The sequence below is a fragment of the Sus scrofa genome, chromosome 12, assembly GCF_054392235.1.
Source record: "Sus scrofa isolate SSC_HxYL_T2T_F1_AM1 chromosome 12, Sscrofa_HxYL_maternal_Yorkshire_Landrace_v2.0, whole genome shotgun sequence".
Taxonomy (NCBI): domain Eukaryota; kingdom Metazoa; phylum Chordata; class Mammalia; order Artiodactyla; family Suidae; genus Sus; species Sus scrofa.
The window spans coordinates 53,268,030-53,288,248 of NC_139394.1; the positions used below are offsets into that span (position 1 = coordinate 53,268,030).

The window sequence follows — 20,219 nt, forward strand, 5'->3', positions numbered from 1 at the left end:
AAATAGAAATAGCTTCACTTCCTCCTTTCCAATTTAGATGCCTTTTATATAGTTATTTTTGCCTAGTTGCTCTGGCTACAACATCCAGTACAATGTTAAATAGAAATGTTGAGAATGAATATCCTTGTCTTTTTCCTTATCCTGTTGGCACAGTGTCCAGTCTTTGATTATTAAGTGTGATATTAGCTGCGGGTTTCTTGTAGATGCCCTTTTCATGTTGAGGAACTTCCCTCCTATTCCTAGTTTGTTGAGACCTTTTTTTTTTTTTTTAAAAAGCTTTATTCATTTGGTTGGTTGTTTATTTATGGCTGTGTCTGCAGCATGTGGAAGTTCCTGGGCCAGGAATCAAACCCACGCCATAGCAGCTGCACAAGCCACTGCAGTAACAATGCTGGATCCTTAACCTGCTGCACCACAAGGGAACTTAGATTTTTTTTTTTTTTAATCAAGAAAGAGTTTTGGGTTTTTGTCAAATGCTTTCTTCATATCTATTGAGATGATAATTTTAAAAAATTCTAGTAAAAAAAAAAAAAGGAGTTCCCGTTGTGGCGCGGTGGTTAACGAATCCGACTAGGAACCATGAGGTTGCGGGTTCGGTCCCTGCCCTTGCTCAGTGGGTTAACGATCCGGCGTTGCCGTGAGCTGTGGTGTAGGTTGCAGACGCGGCTCGGATCCCGCATTGCTGTGGCTCTGGCGTAGGCCGGTGGCTATAGCTCCGATTGGACCCCTAGCCTGGGAACCTCCATATGCCGCGGGAGCGGCCCAAGAAATAGCAACAACAACAACAACAACAACAACAAAAGACAAAAAAAAAAAAAAAAAAAAAAAAAAATTCTAGTCATGTGGTATATGACATTAATTGATTTTTGGATGTAAAACCAACCTTGCATTCTTGGGATCAACTCTATCCAGTCATGTTGTGTAGTTCTTTTTATGTTGCTGGAATTAGTTTGCTGCCATTTTTTTTTTGAATTTTTGCATCCATTTTCATAAGCTATGTTGGTCTGCAATTTTCTCTTCTTGTGATGTTGTTGATTTTAGTGTCAGTGTAGTACTAGCCTCTTGGAATAAGTTGGGAAGCGTTCCTTCTTTTACTTTTGGATGAGTTTGCGAGGAATTAATAATACTTCTTCGGGGGGTAGAATGTACAGCTGAAGCCATCTGGACCTGGGCTTTTCTTTGTGGGTAGTTTTTTGACTACTAATTCAGTCTCTTTATTTATTATTATAGGTCTTTTTAGGTTTTCTGCTTCTTTCCAAGTCAGTACTGATAGTTTGTATATGGCTAGGCATTATCAATTTAAAGTTATCTAATGTATTGACACTCAGTTGTTCATGGTATTTGTATTTTATTCTACGTAGTTTTTCCTAACCACTTTCCTATAGATTGGCATTTAAGGTGTTTCCATTTTTTGCTTTTACAAACAATGCTGCAATGACGTTTTCTTGTATCCACCACTGTATTCATGTGTTAAGTGTGTTTCCAGTATCCCTTCTTAGAAGAGGAATTGTTGGGTCAGAGGACTGTGTATTAAAACGTTGATTGGGAGTTCCCGTCGTGGCGCAGTGGTTAACGAATCCGACTAGGAACCATGAGGTTGTGGGTTCGGTCCCTGCCCTTGCTCAGTGGGTTGACAATCTGGCGTTGCTGTGAGCTGTGGTGTAGGTTGCAGATGCGGCTCGGATCCCGCGTTGCTGTGGCTCTGGTGTAGGCCGGTGGCTACAGCTCCGATTGGACCCCTAGCCTGGGAACCTCCATATGCCGCGGGAGCGGCCCAAGAAATAGCAACAACAACAACAACAACAAGACAAAAGACAAAAAAAAAAAAAAAAAAAAGTTGATTGTTTTACCCCCTTGTCTTCTTTCTGCTCTCATCTTTCTAGCCTCCCTGATACATGTGAGTTCTTTATATCTACTGTTTTTGGTGTCCTGGAGATTGGAGTTGGTACGAATACATAGAGCAAATGGAAAGGATAGGTTTGAGAGCTGGGTGTGTGGTGGCTACTTCTGGTCAAGGGTGCTTGCTGTGGGTGCCCCAAGCTAGTCCTCAACCCTGTACATTCACACATGGAGTTTCCAGACCCTGGAACCTGAACCACTAGGGGATTAGAGCCTTTGCCTCTGATGGGCCAGCTTTAACTTGGAAGAGGTCACATGGGGCAGGTTTCTGCAGGTGACTCCACAAGGTGACTCCTTTCCAGATGATTCTCTTCTGAGAATTCTGAGGGTGGCAGGAGCTGCAGGCAGTTCTGGCCCATTGATGCCTGCGGGGGTGGGGTGGGGGGTTGAATGTCCTCCCTCTGTACGAAGATGCAGCAGGGACATGCTCGGTCCTCCTTGTCACTGCTTGCTTTTGTCTCCCGTTCATCTGGGGGCTGTCTGTTATGGGTGCTCATTTACTCAGGGCTTGCCAGTGCCCAGACGTGGGCACTGATGTTACAACAAGAAAGTGTAGCTGTTTTCACCGAATAGGAAGTAGGGACACTTCTGGGGGAAATTCTGCATATGTTTTGTTAGGGTAGAGCTTGCAGCCCTTTCCATCCTGCTTCCTTTTTCTCCTTTTGGTGTTGGAGTTTACAAAGGTGGCATCAAAGTCGGTTAAAAGTTTGGACTTATGTAGTTTATGATTTTAAAAATAGCCTATCCAGGCCACTGGAGGCTGTAGTTCAATGGTTTTTAGGCTTTGCTCACAACTTCTCAGGTCCCCAAAGGTGCCTTGGGGACAGGGGTCAGGGACAGGCTGAGGTGGCACATTAGGGGCTCAAGCCCCCACGGTTGCCTTGGCCAGAGCAGCTCTGCTTTTCCTGGATTTGTGTACTTGAGTTCTAAGTGAGACTTTTGTGAGGAGACAGAAGGGTTATGTGTTGCCACAAAAGTTGGAAAACTATGAGTGTGGGACATCTTGGCCCCACTGCTGGGTTGGAAACATTCCAAACGTGAATCCCGCTGGGGGCTGAATCTCAGGGCCGGCCATCGCTTTGGAGACCTGGGCTTTTCCCAGGGGCCCTTCAGGCCCCTCCCTCTCGACAGAGACTGGGTAACTGTTCTCCCAGGGCCATGTGCCAGCCTGGGCATACTTTTTCCCTCTCCTGTTGTGTGGGGTGTTCTGGCTCTCCAGCCCTGCAAAAGCAAAATCAAATTATCTTCTCTCTTGATCCAAATGAATTTTGTCCCTGGGGAAGCCCTGGGCTGAGCTTTCAGACAGTGGTGGGAGGCTTTCTCAGCAGACCTCCTGGCTGACACCCCATCTTTCTCTCCCCGCCCTCTTTATGTCTTTCAGTCTGCAGAGTTCTTTGAGATGCTGGAGAAAATGCAGGTGAGCCTCCCCAGAGTCAAGGAGCCGAGCCCCGGGGAGGGGTGCGGCAGTGACCTCGAGGGACGCCCCACCGGGCAGAACGCCTGGGCAAAGTTTGGGGGCCTTGGAGAGAGGGCAAAGAAGAGACAACTCACAGTCCTCATGGCCTGGACCACCTGAGGCCATTTCCATGTTGGACAGCGCAGAGGAATCTGGGATGGCTCCTGCCTGAAGGATGGAGAGAAGAGAAATAGAACCTGGCAGCAGGGGTGTGGGTGGAGGGGTAGTTGGAGAGGGTCTGTTGTTCCTGGAATGGGTGGGAAAGAAAGCCCTTTCTTAGCAGAGTCATCTCAAGTCTGGAAGGCAGAGCAGTGGTGCGGGAGACAGACCTGAGTTCAAATCCTGCCTCTAACACTTGCTAGCACTAATTCCTTCCCTTTTCTAAGCCTCTTGCTCCTGTTATCTGTCTACTCACAGTACTCTTCTCACTCACACTGACACCAGACATGTGGCCGTCTTCCCACGCCAAAGAATTCTGCGACACCAGCCGAGGGCCCTACAATTTCACCCAGTTCTCACACTGTCTACCTGGAGATAGAGTCAGATACCGCAGTGGAGGGGCTCAGCCCCCCAAGACCTCCCTTCTCCCCTGACTTAGACATCAATGTCACGTCCAGTTGTCTCTATGCTTCTGACTCACCAGCTTTCAACTGGAGGTTCCCACGACCCCCTCCTCCGATTTGATTAATGTGCTATAGTGGCTTACAGAACTCAGGAACAGTTTGCTTACTAGATGATCAGTTTATTATAACGAAGCTATAACTCAGGAGCAGCCAGATGGAAGAGCGGCTGAGGGCAAGGTATGTGGGAAGGGGGGGTGTCAGCTTCCATACCTTCTCTGGACACAGCATGTGTTCACCAGACCCTATTCTTTCGGTTTTCTGTGGAGGCTTCTGTACATAGGCACGATCGATTCAATCCCTAGCCATTGGTGATTGATTGACCTTCCAGTGGAGGTTGGGGTAGGGCTGAAAGTTCCAACCCTCTAGTCAGGGTTGGTTACCCTGGCAGCAAGCCCCCATCCTTAGGGGCTGTCCAAAAGCACCTCCTTAACATAAACTTACAAGTAACAAGACATTCCTCTCACCTTTATGGCTCTGGAGCGGTTTCAGGAACCAAGGACAAAAGGCCAAACGCTATAGAATAAAAGATGTTCCCATTGCTCTTATCTCCTAGGAAATTCCAAGGGTTTTAGAGCTCTGCCTCCAATTGCATGAAGACCAAACACATATTATAAATCACATTATCACAGCTTCTATAAATAAGAATGCAAATACCCACTCACCTAGTTGTTGGGATGAAATGAGAACTATGTAAATACTCGGTAGGCACTGCGCAAAAATGTGTTCAGTGTGGACTTGGGGATCGTTTATAATCACCTCTCACCCAAGCGGGCAGGGCTCCCCGGTAAGAACCGCTGCCCCAGGGAATATGGGGAGAGTTCCAGAAGGCCTAAAAGATACACGTGGAAAGAGTAGGAAGAAGATGCTGATAAGAGCCCACATGTTTCAAGCACTTCTCGGCTTAGAGGTTGACAGGTGTTATTTCTTCCCGACAAAGCCCACAGGAGGTCGTGATAGCGTTATTATCATCATCCCCACTTCACAGGCGAGAAAACTGAGGCGCAGAGCTGTTAAAGCACTCAAGAGATGTGGGCTCGTCAGCAGTTTCAGAGCCAGAAGGCTTAGCCGTTACATGACGGTGCTCTTTAAGCAGATGCCACAGGCTCCCGGAAGACTGACTCTGCAGTGCTGGTCTGGAGGCTGTAGGAGGAGAGGCAAATAGAGTGCTCACAGCTGTCCTGAGATGCAGCTGGAGCGGCTGCGAGGGCCGCTGCCATCAGCAAGCGAGCAAGTGTGGTCCTCACTGGAAGGCCAAGCCTTCCTAAGGGGCGGGGGAGGGACCGTTTGAGGGAAAAATATTATTAGTGGTTGCGTCATTATCATGAGCAAGTTATTAAAGCCCCCCTCTGGGCCCAGCAGTGTGTGGACTACAAACTAATTTACATGCATTTAAGGAACTTCCAATCAAGTTGTGGCAATAGGGAGGGCGTGGCCTTGGCAGCGAGCCGTGGGGGGGGCAGTGTATACAGACGTACTGAGTTGATCAGAGGAAAGCTGGGATTTTCAACTCCAGCCGTGGAATCCGTGCACTCTGGCCAGCTCGACGTCTTTCTGGTTATTCCCACAACCTACGAGCCCCTCACCCCTAGCCAGTGCCCCTGGTCTCCTCAACAAAAGGCTTCTCTATGTGAGCACAGAATTCAGCCCCGCTTCATTGGACTCATCCTTCCTTTGTTTCGAGGCTGCTGGGCTGTCGTCCCAAGGCTGCTAGATTGGGAGCCTGTCAAGGGCAGGGGGCTGGTTTTTATGCTGCCTCTGGGTCTCCATGGCAGCAGATGACACCTGTGCATGGTGGGGCAGTTCCATCTCAGTCGAGACTGCTGGAGGCTGCAACCAGGCGTAGGCCTCTACCTTGCGCCAGTGGACCCCAGCCTTTGAGTGGCCACAGTTTCCAACTCCTCTGTGTGTATGGGACTCACGTGGAGGAGTGGCTGGTGTGAAGCAGGCTGCACCGCGTGGCTAGGCTCTCCCTGAGTGTGGGCGCTCTCTCTCAGGCTGTGGCGTGGAGACGGAGCCCCTCAACAGTGAAGGGTCCAGGGCGCTCTGAGAGTTGCGAAGATCTGAAACTAAGATCCAGGTCCAGACCTCCTGGACCCAGAGTCTAGGTATTTGAGAAAGGGTGCAATCCCATGAAGGAACGGGGGGCCAAGTGCACAAGCTTTGGATCCCTTTGGTCCTGGGTTCAAGTTCTAACCCTGACACTCTCCTGCTGAGTATCCTTGGTCAAGGCACTCTACCTCTCTGAGTCTCAATGTTTTCACAGCTGGGAGATGGGGGAGGAGGGCATAAGCATAAGACCTATTGCAAAGGATGACACACAGAGAGGCCCTGGTGCCAGGCGGTGGCTCTCTCATGGGGGAGGGCCTGGGAGGAGGTTTGCTCTCCTGCCCCGGGGCTATTCCCAGGTAGGGATGACTAATGCAGGGCAAATAAAACAAACTGACATCACCTTGCTCCCCATCCGCCCAGTTTACCTCCCTGGACAGGGTCTGCTGGCCACTCGGGCGGTTTTCTCCCTGCGTGGGGAAAGGAGCACCTGTCCAGCGGGAGGGGCCCTTCCCGGGAGGGACCCTCCCACATCCTCTTGAACAAGGCTGCAGGTGACTCAGCCCAGCCAAGTCTGGAGAAGCCCAAGTCTTAATCCACCAGTGGGCAGCAGTCCTGGGCTCCAGGGGCTGCAGGATAGGACCACACACTTGGAGACAGACTGACAATGTGCTGTCAATTAGGCCAGCGGCCTCCTGCCTGGGCCTTGGTTTCCCCGTTGGTAAGAAGATGCTGAGGGCTTCAAAGGAGACAACAGAGGGAGCGCTGTGGAAGGTCGAGACCCTGATGCGTATTCTTATGGTCAGGCGACGGCTGTTTCTGGACACTCTTCTCTCTAGAGGAGATCTGTTTTTCCCAGCGTGTCCCAGCATCTCACACCCTCGCTGGATTTATTCAGACAATCTTGGGAACACTGTGTCCCTCCGACCCCCTCAAAACCCAGTTAAGGAGTTCCCGTCGTGGTGCAGTGGTTAATGAATCCGACTAAGAACCATGAGGTTGTAGGTTCGATCCCTGGCCTTGCTCAGTGGGTTAAGGATCTGCCGTTGCTGGGAGCTGTGGTGTAGGTCGCAGACGTGGCTTGGATCCCACGTGGCTGTGGCTGTGGTGTAGGCCGGTGGCTACTGCTCTGATTCGACCCCTAGCCTGGGAACCTCCATATGCCGTGGGAGCGGCTCAAGAAATGGCAAAAAAAAGACAAAAAATCAAAAAACAAAACCCAGTTAGGTCAGGACGTGACTACGGACCCTCTGGACTAGGCTCGGTGCCCCAGAAGAAAGAGCATTTTGCAGCTACCTGCAGATGATCCCCTTTGATCCAGGCCCAGTCATGGTGCCTGACCCTTGCAGTGACACATCTGTGAGGTGGGAGGGGTGTTAGAATCCTCATTTTGCAGATGCAGCATTGGAGGCTGCAAGAGGCTCAACTTTCTTAAGGGTCACCAATAGTAAGACAGCAGCAGCATGAGGACCAGGCTGCCTGCCTGTCACCCGTGGGCCCTCCCACCAGGAAGGGATGGAGCTGGTGTGGTGGGAGGGCCAGCATGCTGGCACCGACACCCCTAGACATGGGTTCCCATCCTCGCCACTCACCTCCTGCCTCTGAGAGAGAGCGCCTGGGGAGATATTTAAGCCCCAGGATGAAAATGCTGCCTACCCATAGCTTTTACTGTATACCAACCACTCTTCCGAGGGCTTAACACATTCTCAACATTTAGCCTTCACAACCGTAGTAGGTACCGTTTTCATTCCCATTTTACAGATGGGACCACTGAGCTACAGAGAGGTTTTGTGACTTGCCCAAGGTCATCGGGCTGTAAGTGGCAGTGTTGGGATTTGAACCCTGGTGATTCGGCTTGAGTCTGTGCTCTTAACCCTGTAGCCTGCTGCCCTGCCTGAGGCTGCTGTGAAGACTGAGTGGGTAAGGGCCCCGCGCACGCCAGCTATTGCTGTTATTGTTACTAACCCTCGGCTAAGGCAGCTGCTCCTGAGAGACGCCTCTGGCCCGTCTTCTGTCACCTTTGCTTGTCCATGGATCCTCTTTTCCTTGTTTCTGCAGGGGATCAAGCTTGAAGAGCAGAAGCCGGGACCCCAGAAGAACAAGGTGGGCTGGGCGGGCAAGGTGGCAGCCAGGTGGTCCCGGCAGTCGGGGGCGGGTGAGAGAGGCAGGGGTTGCAGCCGGCATGCTGGGTCTGCTAGTGTATACTGTCTAACTCTGATCTTCACCACGAGCCACCGCACTGTGTTGATTGGCATACAGTGGGCAACAAGGGGAGCCCTAGCTTGACGCCTTTAGGGCAACTTCATGGGGGGCTAGGGTGGAGGCTCTCAGCTCAGCCTGGCTTCTCCGCACCTGCTTCTGCAAATGAACCATACTAAGCACGTAGGGATGTCAGGCTCTGTGCTCCAGGCTCCTGACCCATCAGCTCTCAGCTTCAGCTTCCGTTGCTGAGGCCCAGAGGTGCAGCTCATCCCTTGGAGGTCGGCCCCCTTGCCTGGAGGGGGCTGGGTGGGACCAGAGGTTATTCTCCCTTTACAGCATCCTAGGGTGAGAAGCTGGGTCACCAGGGGTGTGGAACTCAGCGCTGCGTGTGCTGCATCTTCAGCGGGCAGGGCTTGTACTCAGGTTTGGTCCGTTTGGGGAAGAACTCAAGCCAGATCTCAGAGCTGCCGCTAGGCTATTTTTCTGTCTGGTGTTCTTCCCGCCGATGCGTCCCGAGCCCTGGTGCCGCCTGCCAGGCCCCTTCGCCTACCTCTCCCCCATCTGGGAGAGGGGAATGGAAACAGATCAAACTTTGTGGGCGTTGCTGGGACTAATGGTGACACCGTCTGGTTTGTCTTGCAGGATGACTACATTCCATACCCCAGCATTGATGAGGTAGGAGCCCCCTGGCCGCACTGCAGCTCTGGGTCCTGTCTCTGGGGTGGGCTCCGGGGAGCTGTTGGTGATGCCGTTCAAGGTCCCCGCCCTGCCCCACGTGGGAGGGAACCCTGGGCTGGGACTTGAGGGCCTGAGGCCTCTTCCCTTCTTTCCCTTCGTGACCTCAGCCTTTCCATGTTTACATGCGGGGCACCCACCCAAGCTTTGCACCTCTGACGCCACAAGGTCGGTGAAGCTGGAGCTGTGGCAGGGCTTAGAGGAGGGGGCCGTGCTACTGCTTTCGGCCTCCCCTCCTTGGAGCCGTTCGGAGGTTGAGGGCCCCCACCCCTGGCACCCGTCCCCTCCTCCTGCAGAGCCAGGGCAGGCCGCAGTGCAAGACCCTCCCTCTGCCTCCAGGTTGTGGAGAAGGGAGGCCCGTACCCCCTGATCGTCCTGCCCCAGTTTGGGGGCTATTGGATTGAGGACCCCGAGAACGTGAGCACACCGACCTCACTGGGCAGCAGCATCTGCGAGGAGGAGGAAGAGGACAGTCTCAGCCCCAGCACGTTTGGCTACAAGCTCGAGTGCAAGGGTGAAGCCAGGGCCTACCGCAGGCACTTCCTGGGGAAGGTGAGGCCCACCGGAGGAGGGGGTGCCCCTGGGACCCCAGCGGTCCCCTCCAGTGCCCCCTTCTCTCTGTCTCTCCTCTTGCAAGTCCTGCCCCCTGTCCGTGCGGCCCGGCTCTGTCCTCGTCGGAGGGGTCTGGCTGGCTCTGCTCCTGGGCGGGGGGACAGAGGGTGTGCAGGAGTCAGGAAGGCTCTGGGTGTGAGGGGTCCTGGTGGGGATCACCTCCAGAATATATTCTGGGAGGTGATGGAATGGGTAGTGTTTGGGGGGCGGAGGAGGGTGGAAGGAAATATATGTTCTCACACCTTGGAAGTCTGTCAAAAGTGTGCAAATCTCTTGTGTCCTAATTCAAGCAAGTCCCCCCAGGAACTTGTACTGGATGATGTGCTGTGAGCCTCTGATGGCTTAAAAGTGACAAAGCCACATGTCTTTAAATACATTCTGCCCATCAGATGTGCCAGATTCTGGAAGTCCCGAGGGCAGATCCTGGGACTTTCCAGCCTAAGGCAGATTTTCAGTCTCAGGAACTACCTGATTAGAACCCTCCTGGGGAACGTGTTGCAATGCAGATTCCAGGGCCCCAGCCTGATACAGCAGGTCTGGGGTGGGCTCCCTGTGTCAGAGAGGGACCCGCTCTCCAAAGGACCTCCAGGCTCCCCTGGGGTGGAGGTGCCAGGGTGCTTCCTCGCTTCATTTCCACAAATGGTCTGAATTGGCCAGGGTTGCCCCTGGGAGCAAGGAAGTGGACTCAGTATCTTGTGGTGAAGCACTTGCACTTTGGTCAAGACAGATGTAGGTTGGAACCCTGGCTTTTTCACTTACTGGTTGTGTGACTCTGGACACAGTTTACCCATCTGTGAAAGGGGGCTGAGGATGTTTTCTCCTGCATACAGTTCTAGTTGGGATTAAAGGAGATAAGGGAGGAGTTCTCATCGTGGCGCAGTGGTTAACGAATCCGACTAGGAACCATGAGGTTGCGGGTTTGATCCCTGGCCTTGCTCAGTGGGTTGAGGATCCGGCATTGCCGTGAGCTGTGGTGTAGGTTGCAGACGCAACTCGGATCTGGCGTTGCTGTGGCTGTGGTGTAGGCTGGTGGCCACAGCTCTGATTAGACCCCTAGCCTGGGAACCTCCATGTGCCGTGAGAGCGGCCCTAGAAAAGGCAAAAAGATAAAAAACAAAAATAAAAACAAAAAACCCCAAAAAAGGAGATAAGGGCTGCCAGGCCCTTACCCCAGTGCCTGGCACATCCTTGGACGTGGCCGTTGGAATCGCTATGTGACCCTTCTCCTCCTTCCCCTCTGCCACCCCCTCCCCATCATCATCAGTAGCAGCCACAGCAGAGCATCCTTCTCTTCCTCAGGGATGGGGGGCTTCTCGCTCCTGGGGCAGGAGGTGATGTGAGGGGCCGTGTCCGGAGGGTCCCCTCCTCCCCGCTAACACCTGATTTCTGTTTCTAGGATCATCTAAACTTCTACTGCACCGGCAGCAGTCTGGGGAACTTGCTGCTGTCCATCAAGTGCGAGGAGGCCGAGGGCATTGAGTACCTTCGGATCATTCTCAGGTGGGGCCTCTGCTCTGTTGGAGGCCACGCCTCCAGTGGTGGCGGCCGGGACCCAGAAATACCAGTCTGACCAGTCTGGTCTGGGTGTACTGGGGAAAACCAGCCAGCTCCAATCTTGGGGCTGTGTCAAGTTGCCAGGCAGGGAGACCAGGTGTTTCTGCCAGCTGGCTGAGTGCAGGAGTCAGAGTGGTCTCTGGTCTCAAGGTCACCTAGACCATACGCCCCACCTGCCTCTCTTGGGGGGACTGTGACTCTGAGGAAGGGGGCTCATCCTCCAAACTGTCCTGGGAGAGAGGTTGCCAGAACCCAATCTACAGTGTGCATCCAGCCAGGGAAAATAGATCCCCAAGCATCTGTGTGTTTCCTGGGTTCCCTGAGATGGAATCATGGCCACAGCAGGAGCTCCGATGCACAGCTAAGCTGGGGCCTGCTCTCTGGATTTTGACCTCCTCAAGGACAGGGACTGTTACCGGTTTCTGTTTGCTTTGAATCACGTGTTTTGGAGAACCTGCTTTGTACCGGGAACTGTGAAGGGTACTGGGGGTGCCGTAATGAGAGCAACACAGAGGATTTTAATATGTAGCACAGGTATTATTTTACTGATATGCACTGGACGCTGTGGGAGCACAGAGTCTGCTTTATTCGTCTCTGTCCCTGGTGGGTCGATAAGCCAGGAAGACTAGTGCTGGTTCTTAGCTGTGTGCCGTGAACCTGTCAAGCACCCAGTCCATATTTGTGAATCTGATTGGAAGTCCTTGAAGATATTTGGAAGAGAGCAATAACTTTTTTTTTTTTTAATGCCCAAATTTTGAGATAAATATAGGAGGGAACAGGGACACACAGCCCTGCTATGGGAAAGATAGGAGGGGAGCTGGTACGAGGAAATTGTCAGCACCCATCCAATTTTGATTCACTTTGTATTAAGAAAGGAAGCGGTTTTCTTTCCTGAGGCTCCCCTGGCTAGAAATGATGTTTACAAGGCAAAGAAGAGTCCATTAAATCGCTAGACCCAATTTTCTGAGAGAGTAGTATCTGGATCCCCATCTCCTAATAGGATTTTGAGCTGGGTGAACCTTTGTAAAGAAAATTTCTTCCTTTCTTAATAAAAATCAGGTCCAGATGGGGTAGGATTCCTGAGTAAGATGACAATTGAACACAAGGATCTAACCCTCTTTTTCTAATCCTATATCCTGTCTGAAATGCTGCATCTGGACTGAAAATTAGAGAAGGATGCCGGGCACACAACACACTTTGATGATTTCAAAATAAAATCTGGAGTTCCTGTCGTGGCTTGGTGGTTAACAAATCCGACTAGGAACCATGAGGTTGCGGGTTCGCTCCCTCGCCTCGCTCAGTGGGTTGAGGATCTGGCGTTGCTGTGAGCTGTGGTGTAGGTTGCAGACTCGGCTTGGATCTGGTGTTGCTGTGGCTCTGGCGTGGGCTGGCGGCTACAGCTCCGATTAGACCCCTAGCCTGGGATCCTCCATATGCCGCGGGTGCAACCCTAGAAAAGACTAACTAACTAACTAACTAAATAAAATAAAAATAAAATCTATGGGGTTGTTAGGATTGTAATGTAGGTGATATTGAAACTTGAATCCCCAGGCCTCTTCCTTAGAAAGCACCATACCATGGAAGTAAATGAAATTAGACATTTGGGGAGAATTCTGTACACAACTCTGGGGGAGCCCTGGAAGAGGCAGGGGTCCTTCCACTTGGAACCACTTTTGTTGTATTGGGTCAGAGCATTTGCAGTCAGTGCCCTGGGGAGCCCAGGGTAGGCTCAAATGTGGCTCTCCCAAATAGAAGTTCAGTGAGTAGTGTGACAGAGAAAGGCTAGGAAGTTGGATCATTGCATGGTGTACTCGGAGTGATGGTCAAATTGAAAGCCAGACGTAAAAAAGTTGGCCCCATGGCCTAGAAACTTTACCAGGCGGAAAGAAGAAATTAGGCAGAGGTGAAATTCCTCTGCGGGCAGGCACTCCTGTCCCAGCTTCTTACACATTCCCCATAGGCTTCTGGATTATTTAATTAGTGTCTTATAACGACCAGCTCTCCAACCTAAAATCCATGGAGAGTATTCTAATGGCCTTTGTGTGTGCCATGAGAGTAGCCAAGAAGAATCTATCCACAATCTGGAGATAAACAACAAGCCTGAGTAGATTTCTCCTTCTTCGGGTTTGGATATAAAAAAAACAAGGAGAAGGAGAACAAAACCATGGACAGTTGGGAGAAAGAAAAGATTTTCATCTAAAAAATCAGAGCCTAGCTTATAAAAGGTAGAGAAATAATTGCGCTTTGAAAAGGATTTATTACAGAAAGCCAAGGAACATTTAGACATCTCTTAACTTTGTCCTTTCAACAAAGTTCTAGAAAAAGGAAACTGAAAAGGAAAAAGATAAAATAAGGCCACAAAATTATATGAAAAATGTACTGTTGACGTTAAGAAAACGATAAATGACCAAGAGGAATTTTAAATGATATTAGGAACAGTAAAGAGTGGAATTTACATTGCAGAAAACCCGGTTAGTAATTTTGAGAAAAAGATTAAGACGCTCTCACATAATTCAAAGGAAAAGCCAACTCTAAAACAATAAACTAAATTATAGTGAATGTGGAGGATAGTGAGCAGGAATTGAACGTGGATAATAGATGTTCTTCAGTTGATTGAAGACTTAAATCTGCAGATCAAAATGACTCACCAAGTTTCAGACAACATCAATGAAAGAAAACTAGTAGCTGGACATATTTTGATGAAAACTGAATATTCCGTGGCTATGAAATCACTGGTAGAATGAAAGGACAACAAAGAAAACATGTATATGTAGAAAAAAATGGAAACAAAAGGAATTATCAGGAAATAAAAATGATATTGGAAGTAAGTCTGAGTACATAGATGACATATAATAAATATAAATGAGTTAAATACCAAAGAGTTTCAGTTTGAGTCATCCCTCCAAAGGAAAACAATCCTATAATAAAGAATAATGTAAAAGACTCGGAGTTCCCATCGTGGTGCAGTGGTTAATGAATCCGACTAGGAACCATGAGGTTGCGGGTTCGATCCCTGGCCTTGCTCAGTGGGTTAAGGATATGTCATGGCCATGAGCTGTGGTGTAGGTTGCAGACATGGCTCAGATCCTGCATTGCTGTGGCTCTGGCGAAGGCCGACAGCTACAGCTCCAATTGGACCCTAGCCTGGGAACCTCCATATGTGGAGGGTGCGGCCCTGGAAAAGGCAAAAAGACCAAAAAAAAAAAAAAAAAAAGCTAGGAAAAATAATATGAGTATATATGTATAACTGAATCATTTTGCTGTATACCTGAAATGAACATTACCATAAATCCACTATTCTTCAGTTAAAAAAAAGAAGACAAAAATGGCAACAATGAGAGATGGGGAGTTCCCATAATGGCGCAGCAGAAACAAATCCGACTAGGAACCATGAGGTTGCGGGTTCGCTCCCTGGCTTCACTCAGTGGATTGAGAATCTGGCATTGCCGTGAGCTGTGGTGTAGGTTGCAGAAGTGGCTCGGATCCCGCGTGGCTGTGGCTCTGGCGTAGGCCAGTGGCTACAGCTCTGATTCGACCCCTAAACCTGGGAACCTCCATATGCCGCGGGTGTGGCCTTAAAAAAGACAAAAAAAACCCAAAAAACTAAAAACTAAAAAAAACCAAATGAAAGATGAATTTACTGCTGATGAAAGGTGCATAATGGTAAACTTTCAAAATGACTTAAAAGACATATCTTTAAGACCCTAAAAAGATAAAGAATGAGTAGTATCTATAAAAGGGATAATAAATTATGATACAATGAATAAATAGAAATGAATCAAGGATGGATGCACATGGGTATACGAAGAAAAATATTGGAATAATTGGAAGTAAATAGTCGTTGAAATTTAAAAAAAATCAATACATGAGATAAAATCTAGTCTTATATATTCAGGGTCAAAGAGTGAATCTGTGAATTGGAAGATGGTCTCGAGGAATTTATCCAGGACACAGTGAGATATAGTGATTAAGTACGTGTAAATGAAGATGAGATACTGTCTTTTACATTATTCTTTATTATAGGATTGTTTTCCTTTGTAAATGAAGATGAGATTTATCCATAATGGACTGAGAGGCCACAGGTGTGGCCTTAAAAAAAAAAAAAAAAAAAAGGCTTGGTGATGGTTGTACAACTGTAAATGTAATGAAATTCACTGAGTAATAAATAAATAAAGCTGATAGGAATATAAGAAGTAGACAAATTCTCAGTTATAGTGGGAGATTTCAGTAACATCTCTCAGGTACTGATGGACCAAGCAGGCAAAAAGTTTGAGGATATAGAAGATTTGAACCACACAGTTTACAAATTTGATCTTGTAACATACATTCCTGAACTCAACAACAACAAAAAATACATTCTTTTCGAACTCACATGGAACGTGAAAAAAAAAAAGTCCATGCAAATTTCAAATAATATCATATGGATTACGTCCCCTGAATATACAGAAATTAGATTAGCAATCAACAGTTAACATACTGAGGAATAAAACGCATATATTTGGAAAGCTGAAAAAAAAAGTAAGGAAGACTCTTTTAAATAACTCATGGGCTAAAGGGGAAATCACAAAAGAACCATCAAAATATTTAGGGCTAAATGACAATGTAAATACCACCTATCAATGTGTGCGATGTAGTTAAAGTGGGTACTTAGGGAGAGATGGACAGTTTTAAATGCATTTGTAAAAAAAGAAGAAATATTCAGTGTGTAGGCATGCAGGTCAGGAAGTTAGAAAAAGAATAATAGGAAAAAACGCAAAGAAAATGGAAGGAAAGAAAAAAGGCAATAACCCAGTGAGGGCGAAAGTAAAAATGAAAAGGAATAGAGGTAATAAAACCAAAAGCTATCTATTTGAAAAGATTAATGGACTAAACCCCCAGCAAGGCCTGATTACGGAAAACAGAGAAAAGATTCACACGGGTAATATTTTGGCCATGAAGGAGGGGACACAACTACAAATAAAGTCAAATCAACTTTATATCAAAGCATTTGGTGTATAATTTCATGGAAAAAACATAAATGAACAAGATTGGCTCAGTAAGTAGAAAACCTACATGTTCACCATTAAAGAACTGAACTGGTAGCCAAAGGTATCCTCCCCCCCCAAAACCAGCAGGCCCAGAGATTTCACAGATGAGTTTTAGCAACCCTTTAAGGAACAGAAAATCCCTGTGGTATACAGACCATTTCAAAGGATGAGAAGTTCCTCGGCAGTTTCATGAGGCTGGAATAACACCTCGATATCCCAAGCTGACAAGGGAAGTACAGGAAAACCAAATAGGCAAGTGTGGCTCTGTGAGCATAGATGTGAAACTCAAAATATCAACACATTAAATTCAGCAGGATGTGAGAAAAAGAAGCGATCATAAACAAGTGGGGGTTTACCCATGGAATGAAAAGATGGCTCCGCAGAAATGTAATCCACCAGGTTAACAGAATAAAAACGGTATGATTCTCTCAGCAGATGCAGGGAAGCATTCGGTCGAATTCAACACTTTCATAATGTGCTGAATGAATCAGGGGAACAGGCTAAATTTAGAGACCTATGGTGAATCCCTTTAGAAAGCAACTTTTCTCGCATTTGTATTTTGAGTAAGTCCAGATTGTCGAATATCAGTTTTTCTTTTCATGTGAGTTTAATTGCACATCAGACCCAAATATATTGCGAAACGGTGCCCTGTTCTTCGGAAGAACACAAAAAGCCCCCAGTAAACCAGAAAATAACGGGGAACTTGAAGGTGGCTGTTTGCATTTCCTGTATTTCAGTTGCAGTTAGCTGTACCATTTCTTGTGGGTTTCCCGAGGTAGGATTCCATTTTCTTATTTGCATGAGGTGCCCAATAGCTGGGTTGGGGGGACTGAGGCAGGGTCTGACCCAGGGGTGATATGACCTCAGCCACCTGCCTCCTTGACTTCATTTTTGTGGATGCCTGTTTCTCCTTCTCATCCGCTTGTGCAGGTCCAAAGTGAAGACTGTGCATGAGCGGATCCCCTTGGCTGGACTGAGCAAGTTGCCCAGTGTCCCTCAGATCGCAAAGGTAAAAGCTGACCCTGAGAGGAGGTGGTTTCTCTTTTAGGCCAGGCCTGGCCTCTGGGGTGGGCGGGGGGTGCAGGCCTGTCTTGGGTGAATGCTGCCCTTGGGGAGGGGACGGGCACTGTCCTCTTGGGCCCTTGCCTACATGGCTGGAGTGGAGGGGGCAGCTGTTGGAAAATGCCCCAATTCCCCTCCACCTTCCCCAACTCATCCTTGCTGCTGAGGCTGCTCAGGGAGCAGGATAATCCCTGGTCTCTGCCCCACGCTAGGCCAGGAGACAGGGGAAAGGGGAAGATGAGCCTGGATGTGGAGAGTGATACAGGACCTCAGAGGAGGAAGGAGGGGAGGGGGCTGGGGGGAGTTGGGTAGAGGGTTGGCAAGGCTTTTGATCCAGACGGAGGGCTCCCTCAGGTAAGGAGCCATCAGCTGGCGGAGGGGCCCACGTTCCTGCTCTGCGATCCCGGGAACTTGGGAACTGAGTCCGCAAAGTGGGGCTGGGAAGGATGGTCAGCCGGGTTGGGTCAGACCCACAACCTGGGAGCAGGAATGCCAGGCAGAACTGTGGCACCTACCTCCTGTGGCCTGACTTAGCAGGAAACCCCGGGAAGGTCCCTTGACTTTCCTGACCACACGTGAGTGAGCAGCAGAGCCAGGATGGACCCTAGGACCCCGACCCCACAAGCCTTGGGCTCCACGCTCTTTCTCTGGGTGGGCAGAGGAGCCCCAGTGTTCCCCACGGACGCGGCCCTGACCCGTGTGTTTCTTTCTCTCTGCTTAGGCGTTCTGTGATGATGCAGTAGGGCTGAAATTCAACCCTGTCCTGTACCCCAAGGTGAGCACCGCCTTTCCCGGCACCCCTGCCCTTACTCAGGGCTCCGCAACTTGGCATGGATTTGCGTGCCCATGGCTCTGGGGGCTGTGCTCTGCATCTTGGTGGGGTTTTGTGGGGTCTCTGTGATAAACCTCCATGTCCTCCCCCCCTTACCCACCCCTGTGTAAACTGGTTCGCTGCTGAAAACCCATCTTCAGTCATGCCTGGATCTCTGGCCCACTCGAATCAGTCCCCAGCTGTATGGCAGTGGCAGAGGGGTGGCAATTCTGCAGCTTCTCCATCTCACTCTGGTTGCGCCTCCCTGTGGCCAGTGCTGGGCTGGGGAGTGGTTCTACCTCTAGCTGAGAGGCTGTTGCAGATCCAACCCCTAGCCTGGGAACTTCCATATGCCATGGGTGTGGCCCTAGGGGAAAAAAAAAGAAAGAAAAAGAAAGAAAAGGCCAGACCTTGGCTCCCCGTTGCCAACATTACTGTAGGGCTGAGGCTTTACAAGCCCAGCTGGACCCTAGTTAATAAACTTGGCTGGCTCTCTATTAACACCTCCCTTAGGATTGGCCTGATCTTGACCTTGGTTCTGATGTGGGGGTGTGGGTGGGGAGAGAAGCAGTAATAACAGAATAAACTCACAAACCCACTCAAGAACAGTTACAATGCAAGAGGACTGAAATCAGCCACGGACGGACAGCGAATTGCTTTAAATTGGCCGCAGGCAGAGACCCAGGACACTGGCTGTACCAGCTGCTGCTTCGTGAGCCTGCAGGGTCTGGGGAGAGGCCGTGGGAGCCGGGCAGTGCTTCTGAGCGTCCACTGGGGGCCAGGCCGGGGCTGGCTGGGGCTGGTTCCGTTCATTCCCTGGGTGGCAGTTCTGACAGCCAGGCCCTGGGAGCTGAACTGTGTGGTGAAGAGAGGCCCCGTCCGGGCTGGGACACCAGAACTTCCTGGAATAAACACCTCAATCTCCTTTCTTTCTTTCTTTCTTTTTTTTTAATTACTCAAATGAATTGATCACATCTGTAGTTGTATAATGATCATAACAATCCAATTTCACAGGATTTCCATCCCATAACCCAATCAATCTTCGTGATTGGTCTTGACACATAGTTTCTCCCCATGTGGTGGCTGAGCGGATGGCAGGGTCTTCTCCTGCATGGAGAATGTTCCAGAGCCCGTCTCTTCTTAGACACCCTGCCCCCCCCCACCCCCGAGCACCTCCCAGTAATATGCTTCATGCAGTCCAACATTTTCTGTCCGAAAGCCCTCCCCTTTATAGTGAAAGCTGAACTAGTGAGGCTTAAACCAAACATCAAAACCCCGTCATAGAGGCTTAACTTAACTACATGTTTGGCAACTGGTGTTGTCAAGCCAGAGCCACTGAGAGGACCCAGGACTCTCATGTTTGCGTCATTCTCTCTATAGCTTGGAAAGCCTCAGGCTCTGGTCATCGTGGAAGAGCAGCTGTATTTTCACTTTTTCTAGATTGGGAGGACTGCTTCATCCGGCTGGGATAGTCATCTGGCTGAGATGTGTGTGTGTGTTTTCATAATTCACGGCATTTAGAACGTTCCTTGGAAGGTGACCAGGGCTCGGTGCCTCTTCCCTGGTAGAGCAGCTACTCTTGAGCCTTTGACTCATGCCAGGCGGGAGTGAGGGGGTCCCTTTGGGGTCACGCAGCGATGTTCTTCTGGGGGAGCTGAGAGCCGCACAGAGATGTGTCAGGGACAATCTGACATGGGCCACGTACTTGGGCCAACAAGTTGTGCCTGGTTTGTTCTTCCTGAAGCCTCACAGGTGGTCAGATCCCTCCTTTTGGTTGAAGAGACTATCCCAAAGCCCTGGAATTTTCTCTTTCCCAGCAAGCTGGTCCAGCTCTGATCTTTCTGGAGGGTCTGTGTAAACGATGGTGATAATAGCTGCTGTGTGCTCAGCACTTCACGCGCCTGATCTCCCTGAATCTTCAGAGCCACCCATCTGCATTTAACAGATGAGGAAACTGAGGCCCAGGGAAGCTAAGTGGCTCCCTCAAAGCCTCACAGGTAAAAGCAGTGGATTCAAAGTTAGACTTTAATGTTTCTGAGCAACTCGTTGACGCACAATAGAAAATCAGATAGAACCAGTGGTCAGCGTTTTTGGTTTGTTTTTTGTGTGTTGAATCAGGACAGGTTCCTCCTTAGAGACCACCTCTTATTTTAGGGAGAAGGGAGACTGAAGTCTGGGCAGGAGCGGTGCCC

At 49.5% G+C, this 20,219-nt stretch overlaps 1 protein-coding gene across 20 annotated transcripts in view; it reads left to right on the forward strand.

Annotated features, from left to right (window-relative positions):
* Positions 1-20,219, forward strand: part of RAP1GAP2 (RAP1 GTPase activating protein 2) — a 212,785-nt gene that overhangs the window by 149,290 nt on the left and 43,276 nt on the right. For 10 of the 20 annotated variants that reach the window (XR_014821518.1, XR_014821524.1, XR_014821523.1 and 7 more), the window contains 7 exons: positions 3,281-3,316; positions 8,083-8,127; positions 8,869-8,901; positions 9,301-9,513; positions 10,970-11,073; positions 17,085-17,163; positions 17,938-17,991. Coding sequence is in view for 14 of the 20 variants with exons in the window: in XM_021067635.2 (XP_020923294.1) it covers positions 3,281-3,316; positions 8,083-8,127; positions 8,869-8,901; positions 9,301-9,513; positions 10,970-11,073; positions 17,085-17,163; positions 17,938-17,991 (564 nt within the window). In the remaining 6 variants the exon portion in view is untranslated. The remainder of the gene's footprint in view (positions 1-3,280; positions 3,317-8,082; positions 8,128-8,868; positions 8,902-9,300; positions 9,514-10,969; positions 11,074-17,084; positions 17,164-17,937; positions 17,992-20,219) is intronic. The other 10 variants (XR_014821520.1, XM_021067649.2, XM_021067640.2 and 7 more) reach the window with 3 other exon arrangements.